Source organism: Acinonyx jubatus, chromosome D1, assembly GCF_027475565.1.
Source record: "Acinonyx jubatus isolate Ajub_Pintada_27869175 chromosome D1, VMU_Ajub_asm_v1.0, whole genome shotgun sequence".
Lineage (NCBI taxonomy): Eukaryota > Metazoa > Chordata > Mammalia > Carnivora > Felidae > Acinonyx > Acinonyx jubatus.
The window spans coordinates 7,720,161-7,739,450 of record NC_069390.1 but is presented as its reverse complement, the minus strand read 5'-3'; the positions used below and the strand labels follow the sequence as shown (position 1 = coordinate 7,739,450).

The window sequence follows — 19,290 nt, the reverse complement described above, 5'->3', positions numbered from 1 at the left end:
TCCAGTCCAACAAAGGCAACCTGGAACTTTGAAATAGAAGCTTCCCAAAATAGTGGGTCTGCAAGCTGGTGTCCCCTGCTGCCTGGCGGGGAGGGGAGGCGGGTGGCAAGGAGGGAACGAGTGCCGGCTGGGGCCCTCCCACCAGCCTCCCTGCAGCCTCGGAGCCCAGGGAGGGAGGGCCCTGCCCAGTCCCCACCTCCGTGCTTTAGCCAAAGCGGCCTGAAATTGTCCCAGCACCGCTGAAAGTCAGGCCAGCGGTTCCCTGATTTCAAGGGCCACATGTAGAGGAATCTGGAAGTTCGGATTTAGGAATGTGAGGAGGCCACCCGCAGAGAGCTGCAGAAGCCTTTCTCGGTAGCTAGACCTGACTTTCTGGCCCAGGAGCCCACGCTGAGATTAAACTTTAACCGCGGCAACAGCCCAGTTGGTATTTCCTCCACAACTGTAATTCAGTAACATCACCCCATGGCCTCATTTTTTCCTTTTTTTTTTTTTTTTTAAATATTTGCTTCATCCTTTTACTCTTGGTGCTAGAGCCGGAGAAACAACATGCCTCGATGCCCCAGGCAGCCTGGGTACCGCGAGCTCTGTCCCTGGTGCCCAGACTGGTGGGCAGTCATTCCTGGAAACAGAGTCAGGAGGACTTTCTTCAAAGCATCCGGGGCATCTCAGGACTGGCTTGGCCGGGTTGCCGGACTGCTGTCCCTGTCCCGCTGCAGGCCGACCAGGGCAGAAGGCGCGATGACCCAGGGTTCCCACACTTGCTAGCGGTTCCCGACGGCAGCGGATCACTCCTTGGCTCCCTGGCCCCTTCCGTACCCGCCGTGGCCGCCCGCAGCTCCGTCCATGGCGTTCGCCGAGCTCCTGGACCGAGCGGGGGGCGTGGGCCTCTTCCAGGCCCTGCAGGTTTTCACTCTCTTCCTTCCCTCCGTCTTGGTGCCCTCCCACATGCTCATTGAGAACTTCTCGGCCGCCGTGCCCAGCCACCGCTGCTGGGTGCCCCTCCTGGACAACAGCACCGCCCAGGCCGGTGTCCCCGGGGCCCTGGGCCCCAAGGACTTCCTGACCGTCTCCATCCCCCCGGGCCCCAACAACGAGCCCCACCGGTGTCGCCGCTTCCGCCAACCCCAGTGGCAGCTCCTGGACCCCAACGGCACGGCCACCAACTGGAGCGAGGCCGCCACAGAGCCGTGCGTGGACGGCTGGGTCTACGACCGCAGCACCTTCACCTCCACCTTCGTGTCAGAGGTATGGGCCTCCCGCCGACGACCTGGCCTCCCCAGGGGCCAGCGATGGCCACCCCCCCATGCCTGGAAGGATCGTACGGCTTCCATCAGCACTGTTAAATTAGATGCTACTCCCTCAACACATTTTGACTCACTGCTTACGACGGGGAAGTGAGCGGAGTCAGACCTCCCTGACCCCCTGATCTGGATAAACAGGGAGGCTTGGAGGAGCTTACGTTCCGCGGGCAGATTCAGAATCGGTCAATGTTTATTTATTTACTTGTGTATTTATTTGCTTATTTTTAAGCTTGTTTATTTGTTTGAGAGAGACAGATGCAGAGTGAGTCGGGGAGGGACAGAGGGAGAGGGAGAGAGGAAATCCCAAGCGGCCCAGAGCCCGATGTGGGGCTGAAACTCATGAACCATGAGATGGTGACCTGAGCCGAAACCAAGAGTTGGACACTTAACCAACTGAGCCACCCAGGCGCCCCAGACGGGTCAATATTTAAACTAGTGCTGACAGGAGATCAAACTCCTTTAAGTGGCAGGCATCATTCCGTGTGCTTTCCCTTCGTGTCACTACGATCTCCCGGGGAGTCTCTTACTGTCGTCTGCATCTAACAAATACATCCAAACAGAAGCACAGTGAGGTTAAGTAACTTGCCCAGGACACACAGCTCAAGTGCACTGGAACCTGACTCAAGCCAGGCGGGCAGGAGCTAGAAGCTGGGTCTTCGGCATGTCCTGTCCTGCCTCTGCAAAGGAGAAAAGCAGCTCGGAGGGAGAGGCAGGTGGGGAAGGCCTCTCCGGAGATGAGGCCCGGATTAGGCGACGAGGAATCAAGTGACTGGAAGGTGGGGCGAGAGCCCAGTTGGGACAGAGGTCTGAGTAGGAGCAGGTCTGGGGTGTCGCAGGAGCGGGACGGGCCCCAGCATGTCTGGCCAGAAAGGGTCAGGGGCTGGGCCACCGTGTGGGGAAGGTCAGTGAGGGGCAAAGGAAAGCCACTGGAGGCTTTGGGGCAGGGAAATGAGGGGATCCGCTTTGCGTTTTCTAGAGATGCCTTCGCCCTAGGGGGCAAGGGGCTCCTGCCACAGTGCTGGCGGCCCCGTGAGGGAAGCAGCTTCAGGGCCCCGCTTCTGGGTGAGGAAACGGCCCGGCCGGGGGCCGGAACCCCCCCCCCCCCGGCTCACCCAGCCATCGATCAGCAGAGTTAGAAGCCCAGCCTGTGGTTCAGCCACTGCCCACCGCCGCCATCCACTCAGGGTGGCCGGTCACACATGTGCCACTCAGCTAGCTGGGAGTACAGAGCCAAGGCCCCCGCCAGTACACCCCTGCCACCTCTGTCACCTGGCCCTAGGAATCTGGGGCCCCCCAAAACCCAGGCTGACCAGGTACTCCAGCCTGGGAGCTCCCGACCCGGACCTCCCTCTGCCACCCAGACCCTGCTATTCCACGTGCCCTGAGCCAAGCTGCTGTCCCTCTTTCTCTTCCAGTGGGACCTAGTGTGTGACCACAAGGGCCTGAAGCCCATCGGCCAATCCCTCTACATGACCGGGCTGCTGATAGGGTCCTTCTCCTGGGGCCTCCTCTCCAACCGGTGAGTATCATCTGTCCTCCTGGCTCCTCCTCAACAGAATGAGCACTGTGGGGACAGAGGTACAAAAATGGCCCATGAATGTCCACGTTCCTGGAGAGACGGGGCTCCCTTGGTCTGACCGGGGGTCTAGATGTGAGTTCCAGGTCTCCAAGGGGCAGCGACAGCCAAGGGGCAGTGACGGCCAAGGACCCAGGTCCCCAGGGGGCAGTGATGGCCAAGGACCCAGGTCCCCAGGGGGCAGTGACAGCCAAGGACCCTGGTCCCCAAGGGGCAGCGACAGCCAAGGGGCGGTGACGGCCAAGGACCCAGGTCCCCAAGGGGCAGCGACAGCCAAGGGGCGGTGACGGCCAAGGACCCAGGTCCCCAAGGGGCAGCGACAGCCAAGGGGCAGTGATGGCCAAGAACCCAGGTCCCTAAGGGGCAGTGACGGCCAAGAACCCAGGTCCCCAAGGGGCAGCGACAGCCAAGGGGCGGTGACGGCCAAGGACCCAGGTCCCCAAGGGGCAGCGACAGCCAAGGGGCGGTGACGGCCAAGGACCCAGGTCCCCAAGGGGCAGCGACAGCCAAGGGGCGGTGACGGCCAAGGACCCAGGTCCCCAAGGGGCAGCGACAGCCAAGGGGCGGTGACGGCCAAGGACCCAGGTCCCCAAGGGGCAGCGACAGCCAAGGGGCGGTGACGGCCAAGGACCCAGGTCCCCAAGGGGCAGCGACAGCCAAGGGGCGGTGACGGCCAAGGACCCAGGTCCCCAAGGGGCAGCGACAGCCAAGGGGCAGCGACGGCCAAGGACCCAGGTCCCCAAGGGGCAGCGACAGCCAAGGGGCAGTGACGATCAAGTACCCAGGTCCCCAAGGGGCAGTGACGTCCAAGAACCCAAGTCCCCAGGGGGCAGTGACGGCCAAGAACCCAGGTCCCCAAGGGGCAGTGACGGCCAAGAACCCAGGTCCCCAAGGGGCAGCGACAGCCAAGGGGCAGTGACAGCCAAGGACCCTGGTCCCCAGGGGGCAGCGACGGCCAAGGACCCCACGCTGGATGAAGCTGTGCTCTGAGAGATTCCCTTGGACACCACGCTCTCTCCTTTGGCAATTACGCCAAACTTCTTGAGCACCTACTGTGTGACGGGTGCTGTGCAGTCCCTGCCCTCAGGGAGCCCAGAAGCTTCTCAGGAGAAACAGACCCCTTGTGACTCCGAGTACGTGGCATGCCGTGAAATAGAACTCCGCCTCCCCCTCCTCCTGCCCTTCCTCCCCCGTCCCCCCATCACCCTCCTTCTGAGATGGCGCCCCAGGACCTAGCCCCGCACCTTCTCTTGTCCAGCCACACCCCCCCGCTACTTGAGACGCTGCTCCGGGGTCTGCGGTGTCTACATTGCCCCCACTCAGCTTGTAAACCCCACTGCCTGCTCTGAGTTTCCATGAGGGAGAGGCTCACATTTGCCACGGCCAGAGCTGAGCTGCTGACCGCCCCCGCCGCCCCCCCCCCCACCTCGCCCCTGCGCACCAGACTCCACCCTGGAAAAGAGCCCCCAGCCCGGGGCCCACACCCAACCTTAGAAGCCACCCTGTTCTCCTTTCCTCAGGCCCGGCCACACACTCCCCCCAGCCCCTGTCTCTCCTCCTTGAAAAGTCCCCTTGCCCCGCCCACCCGCCTCTCTTGCCCCAGGCAGGTCCCTGCCTCCTCCAGGGTCTCTGGCCTCCACTCAAGAGTGTCTTTGCAAAACCCTGCATGTGGATCTGGTTGATCCCAGCCTGAAGTCCCCCAGGGCCACTGCACCGAAGATGGCTCCTAACCGCCCCCTTCCCCACCCACCCCTGCTTGGCACTTGGCTTCTCCCCACCCCCGACAGCCGTGCCAGCCCCTCCGGAGCCCCCGCGGCACCCTGGCTGCAGAGCTCTGAGGTGGCCGTGCCTCGCCCAGAAGACTCTCCCCACAGTTGCTTCTCCGTGCCCAGCATGCCGGCTTTGACTCCAGCCTGCCTCCCCAGAGAGGCCTCCCGGCTCTCCCGCCTCAGGCCCCGTGCGCCCCACGGCTGCACCTTCCTTTCTCAAACACCACACCCACTCGGCCAGCATTTGCTTGCTCGTTTGTTGTGCGTGTCCCCACAACAGGTGGCTCCGAGAACGCAGGGGCTTTCTTGCTGTGTCCCCAGCATCCAGCGTGTGCTCAGTCATTTTGTGAATGAACGAACGACTCACTCCCCTGACCATGCAGGCTACGGGGTCTGACCCCTGGGTTCCAATCCCCACCTGTCCTTCCCGAGCTTCCTAGAAGGCAGATTGGTGGCTCCTCCGTGCCTCAGTTTCCTCCTGTGCGTGGGGACCTGGCCCTATGCATGGGGTTGTTGTGATAATAAAGTGAGTTATTCACACGCAGAGCTCGGGCCAGGTCCTGGCACGGGGTCAGCGCTCCGTGCTGGGGTTCTGCTACGGTCGTTACCTGTGGGCCTTGTGCTGCGCTGCACGCGAGGGACGTGGTCCAAATGGCACTTCCAGGGGACCCGCTGCCGTGCAGCTATGGCTCAGTCCCCGGGGGCTGTCCACGCAGGGAGCCAAATCGCAGTCGGTCTGCAGGTGACCCAGCGAGCCTGGGCCCAGGGCCGGGTGTCGGCATCCAGACCTCGCCCCGGGTCTGGGCCGAACGGGTCGGTTCCTGGGGACCCCGCTCGGATAGGCAGGGCCCAGCTTTGTGCACATCTCTCCCGTCAGACAGCCACACGCTTTAGCTAAATGCAGGCAGAGGTTTCGGGCTAAGCTGGCCTCGGGGCGGTAGGTGTGGGGCACTCTGGTCCCCTTGCACAGACTGGCTGGGAGCTGGCCGCCTTGCCCCAGGCCACATGCGCTCAGAACTCCTGGCCGCACCGCCCCCTTGCTCGCGGTGTCTTGATTTTCAGAACTCCGTGAGGCGGTCCTCCTGCGTACCCCCGTTTTACACATGGGGGGACTACAGCTCGGAGATGTGGAGTCTTGTGCCCAAGGCCACCCAGGAAGGGCAGAGCTGGACTCGGACGCAGGCTTCTGAGGTCAAAGCCCATTTTTTAAAAGTTTTTATCTAAGTTCCAATGTGTCCACATGCCTCGTCGTGCGTGTAATGTAATTTCAGGTGCACAACGTAGTGATTCAATCGAGGCCTGTTCTCTCTCTTTTTTTTTTTAAGTGCATTTATTTATTTTGAGAGAGAGAAAGCATGAGTGGGGGAGGGCCAGAGAGAGAGGGAGAGAGAGATGTGGGGCTCGAACTCGCAAACCGCGAGGTCATGACCCGAGCCAGAGTTGGACACTTAATCGACTGAGCCTCCCAGCTGCTCCAGCCAAAGCGCGTCCTTGACCATGAGGTTCTGCTGCCCCCTGAGAGCAAGGCGTTTGCCTTTTTTTTTTTTTTTTTAATGTGTATTTATTTTTGAGAGAGGAGAGAGGGAGAGTGTATGAGCAGGGGAGGGACGGGCCGGAGGCGGGGTGGGGGGGAGGGGTGCAGAGAATCCCAAGCAGGCTCCGCGCTGACAGTGCAGGGTGGGGGCTCAATCTCACGCTTCGTGAGATCATGACTTGGGCCGAAATCAACACTCCGGACGCTTAACCAACTAAGCCGCCCAGGAGCCCCAAGGCGTCTGCCATTTTTGTAATAAGCACCCCGCCCCCCCCCCCCAGCATGCCCCTGGGAGATCCGGGAAGGAGACAGAGATGCCCCAGAAGGTGCCCCTGCCTTCTTGAACCCTCTTGTACCTTGAGGCACTGGCCCCTATGCCCGAACCCCCAGGGGCCCCCTCCAGGCCCTCACTGTGCTTGTCTCCCGACCAGGTTTGGGCGGAAGTGGATACTGAACTTGTGTTGTCTACAAGTGGCTTTGGCCAACATCGGCATGATCTTCGTTTCCCATTTCTTCATCTACTGTGGCCTCCGGGTTCTGAGCGCCTTTGCAATATCCGGCATCATCATGACCTCGGGGATGCTTCGTGAGTCCCCGCCTTGGCCTGCTCCCACCGGGGTGGGGTGGGGTGGGAGTGCGGTGGGGAGGGGGGGCCCTTACCTGCGGATGCCTGTGTCACCTTTCAGTGGTGGAGTGGACCACGACCCGCAGGAGGGCTGTCACCATGACAATCCTGGGATGCTTCTATGGCCTGGGCCAGATGGCCCTGGGGGCCCTGGCCTTCACCCTGCGGGATTGGCGTACCCTCCAGGTGGCCGTGTCGACGCCCTTCTTTGCCATCTTCCTGATATGCTGGTCAGTACGGTGTGGGGCCTTTTCCCTTGGGGAGAACATCACTAACCAGGAGGGAGACTTGGAGTTCCAGGGTGCCCCTCGCCCCCGCCACCCTGGCTGGTGCAGGACCCCAAGATGCCGAGAGCCACGAAGGGCAGCCATGCGTGCAGAGCCCTTGCTGAGGGAGACTTCTTGGGGGTTCGGAGTTCAGGGTGGGCGTTTTAGCCAGAGGTCTGAGGCTCCCGTCCGGACTGCTGGCGCCCGGCCCCTCCCCGTCCTTGGCACCCACCGGCCCCGCCCCCTGCAGCCTTCACATCGCTTGCCGGGCCCGTGGGCTCCGAGTCGGCGAGGACTGACAGTGGATACGAAAAGAGATCACCCTCGCTATTATTTTGGGTGTTGCGAAACTCCCTGGGGTCTGGAAACAGTTGTTTGGGTGAGGGCTGAGGGAAGAGACACAGGGAGGCAGATACAAGTTCATGGCGCCTGGAGTTCTCTCGCCTCTGCGAACCGGAGTTGGGTAGACCTGGGCCCAGGGGAGTCTACCGTGGGGTAGGGAGAGTCAGAAGGACTCATTCATTCATTCTCAAGTATTTGCTGCCCCCGTGCCAGACGTGGTTTCAGGTTTGATCTGACAACGTCAGCAAATCAAACAGACCAAACGCCACTGACCACACGGAGTTTTGATGATACAATTACCACCATTTTCAGAGGAGGGACTGATGCCCAGAGAGGTTCAGTGACTCACCCGAGGCCGTGCGGCCCAGCGAGTAGCAGAGGCAGGATCTGAACCCAGTCAGGCTGGCTCTTTTCATCACAATGCCACACTGCCTTCCGGAAATTCTTAGCTTCCCTGCAAACAGGGACGAGGCCCTGCGGGCTGGGAAAAGTCCAGTCCTTTTCATCCAGGAGCTGCTTCCCCCTGCCACCTGCCCTGAGGCTGGGAAGAAGCAGAAGGAAGAAGGCGGAGACCCCGACAAGCATCTGTTTCCTTAACAGGTGGCTTCCAGAGTCTGCCCGATGGCTCATTATCACGGGCAAACCAGAGCAAGGGCTGCAGGAGCTCCACAAGGTGGCCAAGATAAATGGCCACAAGGAAGCCACAAAGTCACTAACCATAGAGGTGAGATGCTACTGTTGGTGACCCCAGAGTGTGGGACATGACCGGGAGAGGACGGCCACCGATGTCTTTGGACCAACTTCAAACTAGCCACGCCACCGCCACCTCCATCGACACCACGAGTTCCCGCAGCCACAGCTCCACGGGACGCCAACATCCACCTCGCCACGATGACTGTCACCTTGCCCATCTCTGTCACCACCACATCATTCCCACTGTCACCACCCGCTCTGCCATCACAATCACCAACACCACCGCCAATGACAGCAATATGAGGGGCGACCCACCCACCCCGCTTGTCTGCCACTTTAATCCACATATGTGACATAGTCACTCACTGCGCAGGGCTTCTCAGGGTGTTTGGGGACAGCTGGCCGTGCTTATCTGAAGACAATTGTTTCAAGGAAGCAGGTGTGGGAGGAGTGCAGCCAGAAACCAGAAAACACAGCCTAGGGCCGTGGGGAGGGGCGTGGGAGGATCAGGGAAGGCTTCCAGGAGGAGGTGAGTGACCAGGGCTGAGCTGAGCACAGGGCAGGCAGGGCCCAGAAGGTCAGGAAGGGTCTGGATGGGCAGTTGGGTGCGGTCGGGAGCCAGTGTGGCCCGAGTAGGCGTGCCCTGACACCAGCCACGAGGAACAAGGGGGGCGGGTGGGGCTTTGTATGGCAACTACCGAGAGCAGAACAGCCCGCAGGCCACAGCTCAGAGGGCCAGAGCTGGGACACAAGACTGGCTCCTTGGCTCAGAGTAAGATGGGCCAGGTCTGCAGATGGGAGCTCGGCCAGGGGGCCAGAGAGAGAGACCTTTCTGCCTCCATCGCAGCCCCCACCCTGAGGCTCTCCAGAGGCCAAGGCCAGGCCCCTCCCATCACTCTGTTGTGGTCGAGGTCGCAGTGCCCTGGCGTGGGGGCGGGGCCGACGCCCGGCACTCAAGGTATCTGGTGCTCCCTGTGCGTAGGTGCTGATGTCCAGCATGGAGGAAGAGATGACCTCTGCGAAGGGCCGCAGGTCGGTGCTGGAACTGTTTCTCGTGCCCACCCTCCGCTGGCGGACCTGCATCATGTCCCTGGTGTGGTATGCCGTCCCTCGCAGACACAGGGCTGGGGGGTGGGGGTGGGAGGGGGTGGTGTCCGTGGAGGCCCGGGGTGGCGGGTGGGGGTGGGGTAGGGCCCCCGGTGACACAGTTGACCCAAGGCAGAACAGAAGAGATAGAAGGTTCTTGAATACATGGCAAGGTAGCAGTGGGCGGGACGGCAAAGGGGAGACTGTCCACCAAGGAGGCAGGGGTGGGGGGGGGTGTCGGCGGCGGGGGGCGGGGGGGGGGAGAGGAAGGGGAGGAAGTAGGGGAACATAGGAATTTTCCTTCTTCGCTACCTGTGCCTGGTAGTAAGTAGCTGATTGGTCAGCTGGGGTTGTTGGATGTTTGGAGGTGGGTCGTCTAATGGGCCTGTTTACCTTCAACCTGGCCGTGCGGTCGGTCGGCCGGCCGTGGGTCCTTCTACCTTGCTCGGGTTTCCTTTGCTCTAGTTTGTTGCCTAAAAGGGCCTCTGCAGTGTCCAGGGAGAAACGGCTCCCACAGACCTCAGGAGGCCCGGTTCTGGCCGGGACAGGCAGCTCCCCCAGAGGGCAGGCCCTGGGGTGAGGATATGGGAGCTCAAGCCAGCTATAGGGCAGGACCAGGGGAAGACTAAGCCCAGGCTAGAGGCAGAGCCCGTGTCCCCCGAGCTGCAGGACCAGCGATGGCCGGGGGGGGGGGGGGGGGGGGGGGGGGGCACGCTCCTCAAGGGCTGACCAGCGGCTGGCCACCCACTTACTTCAAGTTCATTTATACCCCCACTTTACAGATGAAAAAGCAGGGCCCAGAGAGGACAGGGAACTTGCCCAAGAGGTCAGAGCAGACATCTGAACCTTGGTTGAGCTACCTCCTTGCCCCCTGTCGCCCGCCAGGCCCCACACTGAGCACGGACTCCCCAGCAGGCCCTGTCTTGGTGCCCAAGGGCACCTGGGACCAGGAGAAGGCCCCTGAATAAGACAAATTCAGTTCAAGGGACTTGCAGAGAGCATACGAAGAAGTGAGGGTCAGGTTTGATGGAGACTTGATCTTGAAACAAAACTAAAGATCAGGGGGGGTGCCCGGGTGGCTCAGTCGGTTGAGCATCCGACTTCAGTTCAGGTCACGATCTCGCGGTTCATGAGTTCAAGCCCCGCATCAGGCTCTGTGCTGAGTTCAAGCCCTGCATCAGGCTCTGTGCTGAGTTCAAGCCCCGCATCAGGCTCTGTGCTGAGTTCAAGCCCCGCATCAGGCTCTGTGCTAACAGCTCGGAGCCTGGAGCCTGCTTTGGATTCTGTGTCTCCCTCTCTCTCTGCCCCTCCCCTGTTCACGCTCTGTCTCTGTCTCTCTCAAAGATAAACATTTAAAAAAACTAAACATTAAGAAAACCCCTAAAGATTAGGAAAACATTTATTTTATGCTCTATTTAACCACATATGGGTTCTCATGGCAAATAGTTGCTACATCTTAGAACAGAGATTGAATTTTTTTTTTTCCTGGCTTAAGTTTTTTTTTTTTCTGACAAATTAGAAGGAGGGCCGGGTGGTGGGGTGGTGCCCGGAAGGTCCAGGGCCATTCTTTCTTTTTTTTTTTTTTTTTAACGTTTATTTATTTTTGAGAAAGAGCGAGAGACACAGAGTGTGAGTAGGGGAGGGTCAGAAAGAGAGGGAGACACAGAATCCGAAGCAGGCTCTGGGCTCTGAGACGTCAGCACAGAGCCTGACGCGGGGCTCGAACTCAAAAGCTGTGAGATCATGACCTGAGCTGAAGTCGGCTGCTTAATCGACTGAGCCACCCAAGTGCCCCGAGGGCCCTTCTTCCGAAACCTTCAAGGCTTCCTCAGTTCTCGCAGCGGCTGGCTTGGCTTGCTTTCTTATTCAAATCACGGGCTGGCAAGCCGCGATCCCGGTGGGTTTCGACTTCCCCTGTCCCCTGTCACCTACCGGCTCTAGATCCCCAGTGTCCCGCTACTTTGAGCCAGAGCTGAGCCCCTCCCCCACGAAGCTGTTCCTAGGGGACCACAGCTTCTGTCTGCAGCTGGGGGCTCGGGGCGCAGTGCTGGGAGGAGTGTCCCTGAGTCCCCGAGGCAGTGATGGGGACAGATTTGCAAAGTGATGGGGAACGATTTCATATTGTGGCCACCTGTGGATCCAAACTCAACATCCAAACTTCAGAAATCCAGCTACTGTAAGCAGCCACTGAGGGACCTGTGCAGGGGGGTCCCTCCCGTGTCCACCCCCACCCGGAAGGCCTGGGATGGACGTCAGTGAGCAGGAAGCTCTTGGGAGAGAGGGCTCTTGGGATCCCTTCCTGTGGACTGCTAAGGGGAGGGGAAGGAGCAGAGAAGGGGAGAAGGGAGGGGAGGAGGAAGGGGAGGGGAGGGGTGAGGTGTGAGGGGAGGAGAGGAATGGGAGGAAAGGGAAGGGGAGGGGGAAAAAGGGGAGGAGGTGGGAGGGGAGTGAAAGGGAGAAGAAGAGGGGAGGTGGGGGTGGGAGGGGAGGGGAGGGCAGGGAGGGGGTGGGAGAGAGGTGGAGGTAGGAATGGGAAGGGAGGAGGGGTGGGGGAGGGGACGGGAGGGGGGGAAGAAAGCGAATGGGGCAAGGATGGGGTCACTGTGGGACAGTCTCAGAAAGGCCCCGGCAAACCCACGGAGGACTCAGGAGCTGGGGTGGCCCCTCTGGCCTGTGTCATGGGGTGCTCTCCGCACCTGAGGAACAGCACCCCCAGAGGCTGGGAAAATACGACCTTCCACCCTTCGAGAGGGACAACCCAGCCCATCTCTTTCCACTATTTCTCCCACCTTTCAGAGCTAAAGAAACCGGCGTCCGGAAAAGGGCCAGAAAGGGCCAGGTCGTGATTCTAGGCCGTGCCGGGGAAACAAAGCCAGAGAGGGCTAGCGCCAGAACTGAGGCTCGACCCCCCAGAGCCCAGTCAGCCCGGGGGGAGGGCCGGGGAGCCTGCGAAGTGAGGCCCAGCCCACTGCGGCCAAGACCTAAGGTGAAATGGAGGAGGCCTGCCCTTTCTCTCCCTCCTGGGACAGGTGGCTCTAGAGAGACTCGCCCTGCATCTGACAGACAGGCTTTTGGGGCTCTGGTAGTGACCCGCCCCGCTCCCCTCCGGGCTGGCTGTGCCCTCTGGGGACGACCCAGGTGTGAGGTGACACTGTACGGGTGCCCTTTCCTCTGCGGGGCAAGGACCCGACTTCAGCCTTTTTCCTGCAGCTTCTCCCAAGTGACATCCTACTACGGGCTGGTCCTTGACCTGCAAAACCTGGGGAATGACATCTTCCTCCTCCAGGTTCTCTTTGGAGCCGTGGACCTACTGGCCCGGTCCATCACCGCCTTCTTGCTCAGTTTCTTGGGCCGCCGCACAACCTTGGCCAGCTTCCAGGCTATGGCTGGCCTCTCCATACTGGCCAACAAACTGGTCCCACAAGGTGAGGCCGAGGCAGCTTGGAGGAGGGGCGGCCCGAGTGGGCTGAGTGGCCGACAGCTTGGGCCACTGGCTTCCCTGGCCGTGCCCACTGTGCTCACCCCCTGGGTCCTTCCCCTCCCCGGGCCCGAGAACATGGCGCCCCCATCCAACCCCCCCCCTTCGGCCCCCCACCCATTCCCCCCGAGGCAACTGAGGTTCGGAGACATGAAGCCAGGAGCGGGAGGTCACTCAGCTAGCAAGTGACAGGGCCGGGCGCGGGCCAGACTTCAGACCAGAGGCTGGGGCTGAGGTGGGAGGAGGGGGAGGCCGTGAGAAGCTTTAGGTTGCTGGAAGGGAGGCAGGAACCCCACGTCTGGTGCACCCTGGGGTTTTTCTTCTCCCTTGTTAAAGAAGCCAGAGGCATTTGTGTGCAGAGTGTTGGAGGGCCCTTGTCTTACTCTTTTCTTGCTGAATGAGGCTCTAATGCCCTGAAAAAGCCTCTCAAGTCTCCTCTTATGGCTCCAGGCAGGGAGGCTGGTGGAGGGGCAGGGACAGGCAGTGGCAGCAAAGCCAGGAGGGAGGCAGAGGGGCGGCCAGCATCCAGGAGGGGCTGAGTTGGGGCGGACCGTCTGCCAGGAGCCCAAACAAGCAGAAAACTTGCAAAAGGCCAGTGCGTGACGCGTTATGCGACTCTGCGTTACAAATGTGGGCGGGAAAGCTGAGGCCCAGCCCACGGGCTGAGTGTGGTGCAGGCCTCGGCTTCCCGGCTAGGGCTCCTGTGAAAGCCAGAGTACCCACAGGGGTTGCTGAGAGCCCTCCCGAGCCACCCCAGGTTGGCCCACCCCAGGCCTGGCTGGGCTCAGGCCCCGCCCCCACCCCCAGCCCACCCACCATCCTGCCCACACCCCCCATGGGCACCTGGGCGCAGTCAAGGAAGCCTTGCAGGAGAACCCAGCCCTTCCTCTCCAGGCTGACCGGGCACCCCCTCGGGCAGACCCCACTGTCACCCTCTTCCTCTGCCCAGATTGGCAGACCCTGCGCACGGTCTTTGCTGTGCTGGGAAAGGGATGTTTTGGCATCATCTTTTCCTGTGTCTCCGTCTACAAGCCTGAACTCTACCCGACTTCACTGCGGTAGGCTGGGCCGTGCCCTGGAGGCCGGGGAGGGGGCCAGGCCCCGGGTGTGCCAGAAGGGGACGTCCCTGGGGAGGCCAGCGGGGAGGGCAAAGAGGGGGCTGGGCATCCGGGAACACACAGCAGAGGGTGAGGAGGCCCCTGGCCCCAGCTTCCTTCCTTCCCCCAAAGGCTCATCCTCAGCCGGGGCTCCCAGAACAGCATTCCCCCAGAGTCTCCACCGGGAAGGCCGTGGTGTCATGGGGCCCTCAGTGATCAGAAACTGCTTTGAACCCCAGAACCTTCTGTTCGGGTGAAATCCTACAAGAACCCTCAGCGAGACCAAGAGCTGCCCTAGTGAAGTGCCCTCCATCCCCCCGCTTGCTTCCCACTGTCCCCTCCCTGCCCCAAGAGAGCCCTGAGTCACCTTGCAACAACCCAAGGGCACCACGGGCCACAGATGGAAAACCAGTGGTGTAGAGTTAAACCATCCCCACATCGGGCGGTTGGGTAAACTGAGGCTCAAGGACCTACTCGCGGAAGGGTGAGATTGGACCCAGCGCCCTAGACCCCTAGCCCAGGGCTCTTTCCTTCATCATGGTGCTCACGCACCCTCACCCTCTCACGTCCCCCCTTCCACTCGTGGTGTGGACCCTCGTGTGTTGATTTTGTTGATGTTACATAGAAAGCCTGAGCTGAGAGCTCAGGGGCCTAGCAGGAGGCCTGAGGCAAGCCCCCCACTTACCGAAGACCAGGAGAAATGGGGTGGGCCCTGGGGCATCCAAGAAAGACCCTGGTTGTTCTCAGGAAGCAGAGACCCCGCTCTGGATGGGAAAATCCACGTGGGTTCCACGGAGAAGGTGGTGCAGGGAGAGACCTTGTGGTTGTGCGCCTCCCTTATCCCAGCTTTCCCTCCCCTGGCCCAGCCAGATGCTACCACCCACCCCACCCCATAAAGCCCCCTTCTGGAAAGTGGCGGCGGCCACAAGGGTCTGGGCCCCTCTCCACCCACAGGATGACAGCAGATGGCTTCCTGCAGTCGGTAGGTCGTCTGGGGACTGTGATAGACCCCCTGATCAGGATGACTCAGCAGAGCCTACCCCTGCTGGTCCCCGTGGTCTACAGTGCTCTCCCCATCACCTCTTGCCTCGTTCTCCTGCTCTTCCTCCCGGAGACCCAGGGATTTCCACTTCCCGACACCATCCAGGACCTGGAGAACCAGTGAGTGACCGCCCCCCTCTGCCCCCGCCCCGGCCGGGCCGCCAGGATGTCGCGGGGCAGGGCTGCAGATGTGGGGACAGGCTCCCCTCAGCCCCGGGACGGGACAGCCCAAGGGGGCAGGGAGACGTGCTGGACGAGGAGGGCAGGAGATGGGCTGTGGGCTCGTCAGCGAGAGGGCACCTGCGTGCTGCGTGCTGACCGCGTGCCCGGTGCCTCGGGCACGCCCCCCGGGCGCCTCAAGGCTTGCGTCTGAAACCACGTAACCATTACGACCACCACGCTGCCAGGAAGAGACGATTTCCAACCCTGTTTACCGGAGGCTCGGAGAGACGCAGGGGCTGATTCAGGGTCTCACAGGTAGAAAGCGATCGTCCCTGTCCCTTCGGCAGGAAAACGGAATGATTATGAGCCTGACCCGCAGCCAGGCTGCCTGGGACTGAATCCCTACCCCCCAGGCGCCCACTCACCTCTCTTACCAAACTCGCTCACGAGGACGAGGACGAGGACGGAGCCGGCCCTGACCGCGCTCCTTAAATCTTCCGCTAGGAACTCTAGGCCCAGGCAGATGAACAGGCCATTTCTCTCCGACCCTCTGGGAAGAGATCATGCTATTCTCACGTCGTCCTTGGAGGGAACAGAAGTGAGGAAACGTTCCTCTGGTTTATTTCATGGCCGGAATCACCACTACGCTCTGCTTCCTCATTTGTAAAATGGGCGTTAAGGAAACAACACAAAACCCAGCCAAGCTCAAAGAGAGGTCGTCAAGTAGAAGCGATTATATTAAAGCGCGGAGAACAGCGCCTGGCCCGCAGCACAGGCCCCCGGGAGTGTGGCTGCTGTGTCCTGGGTGAGGGTGGTCCTGGGGAGCCCACAGGCTGAGCCGGAACCAAGGTCATGCTAATAGTGATAATAACCACTGGTGCTTCGGGGTTTTAATATAGCATCTTACTGTTTCAATATAGCATCTCATTTAATCCAAACAACCACCCCACAAGGTACTGTCATGTTCAGTTTCACTGCCAAGCGAATGAAGACACAGAGGGGCCATGTAACTTGCCGAAGGACACTCAGCCAAGAAGCAGGGAAGCCGGGACTTAACTTACTCTTTCACTTTTGGGGGGACCTACTGTGTTTCGGGCACTGTCTTCCGCTTTGGGCACACGGCGGAAAAGAAAACCACGATCTCATAGAGCTTACGTGCTCGTGAGACTTGACCCCCAGCCCTGCCCTCCAAGCCCCCCAGCCATGTCACCACACACCACTCTGTCTTTTGATTATCCTAGGAAATCGGCAGCGGCCACGGGCAACCGGCGAGAGGTGGTCGTTACAGAAAGTACCTCGTTCTAGAAATTCTGCCCGCGTGGAGCCCCTTTGGCCAAAGATCCCCACGGAGGGAACCGCCTCCTCTCCAACTGAGGGTGGAAGAAATCGGAAGAACCTTGAGAGTTAGGCGGGGCCGGGGCTGGGCGGCTGGGCGCTGAGGCCGAAGGCTGCTTTCTGCCCTCACTTCTGTTCTGCCCCCACCTCAGCCCTGCAGAGCCGAGTCCGGCTGGCTGATCGAGTCCACACCACTAACAAGACGGGTCCTTTCTCCTCCCCGTCAGGCTCCCGTCTCCACACCTTCACTCAGAACTCCTGACACTTCATTGACCCGGGCACCACAGTTTTCTCACCTCCAGGCTACCAGAGTGGATCACAGGGCAGAAAGGGAAGGGTCTAGACAAACCTAGGTTCCAATCTCTCCCCCATCCTCTGCAGAGTCCTCATCTGTAAAATGGAAACAATCCTGAAACCTTCCTCCACGGGGCAGGGGGTGGTGGGGACAGGGTTAACAGATCTTAGCACGGCTGAGAGTCCAACAAATAGCACCTCCTAATGGGGCTGCCGGGTGCCGGTGTTCAGGTTGTGCACTGCCCAAGGCACCAGCTGAGGAGGCATGTGGGGGCTGAAATCCAGCCCGGGCTCCGCTGGCACAGAAAGGAGTTGTTTTCATCCCCTCTTATCCGTTGGGGAGGAAGGGCTTCCCACCCGTGGTTATGGGGATGGCCTAACATTGGACGGCTCAGGCCAGCAGCGTTCATTGCTCACAGGTGTTCACGGCTCAGGGCGAGTGGCGCCATGCAGCACGCAGGGCGCATGGGGCTGCACGCAGGAACAGCGTGAACCACCAGGGGCTGCGGGAGGAAGGCTTTGCAGCACCAAGAAGGCAGAGTGACCCCTGGTTCCCGGGGGAAGATGTGATCGGCTTGTCTGAGGAATCCCACCCATTGACAGGGCACTGATGCCCCCTGCTCAGGAATAATAGGAATGGCACCTGGTTGCTGGCTAAAAAGTGTTTTTTGCTACGGGACCCTATCCGCGGGAGCGGGAGGGGCGGGACTTGGAGTTCGGCCACTCGAGACCCTCCTGGATTCCCTACCTGTCAAGGCAGCACATAACATCAGGCTTTAATCTGAGCCCTTACACCACAAGGGCACCCCTTGGTTGTCTGTCTATCTCAGTGGGTCGCCTTCGCCTAATTCACGTAAAGACCTTCCCTGTGGGGGCAGCAGCCCGTGCCGCTAAAACTGTGGGATCACTGAGGCCAACCCCCTGGTTTAGAGGTGAGGAAACTAAAGCTCAGAGAGGTGGAGTGACCAGCTTGGAGTCCCACAGCCGATCCCTGGCCCGGCTCCCAGTCCAGGGCTCTTGCCCGCACCCCGGGCTCCTCACCCCCCCACCTCCAGCCGTCCAGGCCTGACATCAGCAGCCCTGTCACATCGTTACTCCCACACCCTTCCCTGGAGATCCAGACCCTCTAGACAACTGCCCACTCCTCGGGCGACCCAGGAAAACCTCAAGCCGTGGATTCCCCACCCCAGGCATCCCCACAGCCCTCTGTCACATCCGACTCCCACCAGGCTAATCAAACACCATTCAAATCATACTGCCCATCTGCTTAAAATCCTCTGGTATCTCATCATAAAGATCACACTTCCCCCGCCCACAGGCTCCTACGGGTCCCTAGCCTTGCTTCGCATGTAATAAATTTTTAAACATTGAAATCATGGGAAGTATGTTCTTGGATCCTCATGGAGATCAATCAGAAATCAGTAACAGAGAGATATCTGGAAAACTCCTTCAAACATACTTCTAAATAACCCCAGGGCTAAAGAAGAAATCGCCAATGAAATTAGAAAATATTTTGAATTGAATGAGAATTTTAAAAGAGGACGTATCAAAATTTGCAGGATGAAGCTAGAGGAGTGATTCAAGGGAAATTTGTATCATTAGGGGATTATATTAGAGAGGAAGAAAGTCTCAAATACCTCAGCTTCCACCTTAAAAAGCTAGAAAAAGAAGAGCTGACTAAAACTTAAGTAGGTAAAGGAAAGGAAATAAACAGAAATCAGAGAGACAGAAAATGAGAAAGAAAATTAGTGAAAGCGGAAGCTGGTTCTTTGGGAAGTCAATAAAATGTATAAATCTCTGGACATACTGATCGGGGGGGGGAAGGAGGAAAGAAGGAAAGAAAGAAAAGGAAGGAAGGAAGAAGGAGGGAGGAAGGAAGAAGGAGGGAGGAAGGGAGGGAGGGAGGAAGGGAGGAAGAAAAGATACACATTACATATCAAGAGCGAAAAAGAAAGCATCATCACCAACCCTACAGACATTAAAATGATAAGGGAATATTACAAGCAACACTTTACCCACACATTTGACAACGCCGATGAAATTAACAAATTTCCTGAAGGCTACGAATGAGCAAGGTTTGCTTAAGAAGAAATAGATAACATCATTAGCCCTAAGTCTGTTAAAGAAACTGAAGTTGTGGTTTAAAACCTTTCCAGAGGAAACTCCAGGCCCAGAAGGCTTCCCTGATGAATCCTGCCAAGCACCTAAGCAAAAAAATAATACCAGTGATGCCCCAAATCTTTCAGAAGATTGAAACAAAAGATAACACTTCCTGGTTCATTCTTTGAGGCCAGCATTACCCTAATCCCCAAATCAGAAGAAGATATAACAAGAAAACTATAAACCAGTATTTTTAATAAACATAGACAGAAAAATTCTTATTTTAAGACACGATTCTTTTTTTTAATGCTAATTTATTTTTGAGAGAGAGAGAACGAGAGTGAGCAGGGGAGGGGCAGAGAGAGAGGGAGACACAGAATCCGAAGCAGGCACCAGGCTCCGAGCTGTCAGCACAGAGCCCGATGTGGGGCTTGAATTCATAAGACTGCGAGATCACGACCTGAGCCAACATCAGATGCTTAACCGATTGAGCCACCCAGATGCCCCCAAGACATTAAAAATTCCTAACAAACATTTAGAAAATTAAATCCGACATTATGTTAAGAAGGGCAATACATCATGACAGAG

General features: G+C 59.1%; 1 protein-coding gene across 21 annotated transcripts; it reads left to right on the top strand.

The window, feature by feature from the left end:
- Positions 1-489: 489 nt before the first annotated feature.
- Positions 490-17,211, top strand: SLC22A11 (solute carrier family 22 member 11). 21 transcript variants are annotated; one of them, XM_053202980.1, is made up of 10 exons: positions 490-1,248; positions 2,720-2,823; positions 6,615-6,769; positions 6,870-7,038; positions 8,017-8,140; positions 9,092-9,207; positions 12,482-12,620; positions 13,568-13,731; positions 14,725-14,931; positions 15,478-16,351. In XM_053202980.1, exons 1-10 carry the CDS (start codon positions 847-849, stop codon positions 15,638-15,640), a joined length of 1,743 nt encoding a protein of 580 aa, XP_053058955.1. In that variant the 5' UTR covers positions 490-846; the 3' UTR covers positions 15,641-16,351. The 21 variants fall into 21 exon arrangements, 20 of the variants coding, with proteins under 20 accessions (XP_053058955.1, XP_053058956.1, XP_053058953.1 ...); XM_053202981.1 differs by having other exon boundaries at positions 491-1,248; positions 9,092-9,202; positions 13,593-13,731; XM_053202978.1 differs by having other exon boundaries at positions 491-1,248; positions 12,406-12,620; positions 13,593-13,731.
- The last annotated feature ends 2,079 nt before the right edge of the window (positions 17,212-19,290 follow it).

Coding starts and splice junctions, on each gene's coding strand:
- SLC22A11 (XM_053202978.1), top strand. CDS start 847: ATGGCGTTCGCCGAGCTCCTGGACCGAGCGGGGGGCGTGGGCCTCTTC. Junction 1,249..2,719: donor CCTCCACCTTCGTGTCAGAG/GTATGGGCCTCC, acceptor TTTCTCTTCCAG/TGGGACCTAGTGTGTGACCA. Junction 12,621..13,592: donor CAACAAACTGGTCCCACAAG/GTGAGGCCGAGG, acceptor CCCCTCGGGCAG/ACCCCACTGTCACCCTCTTC.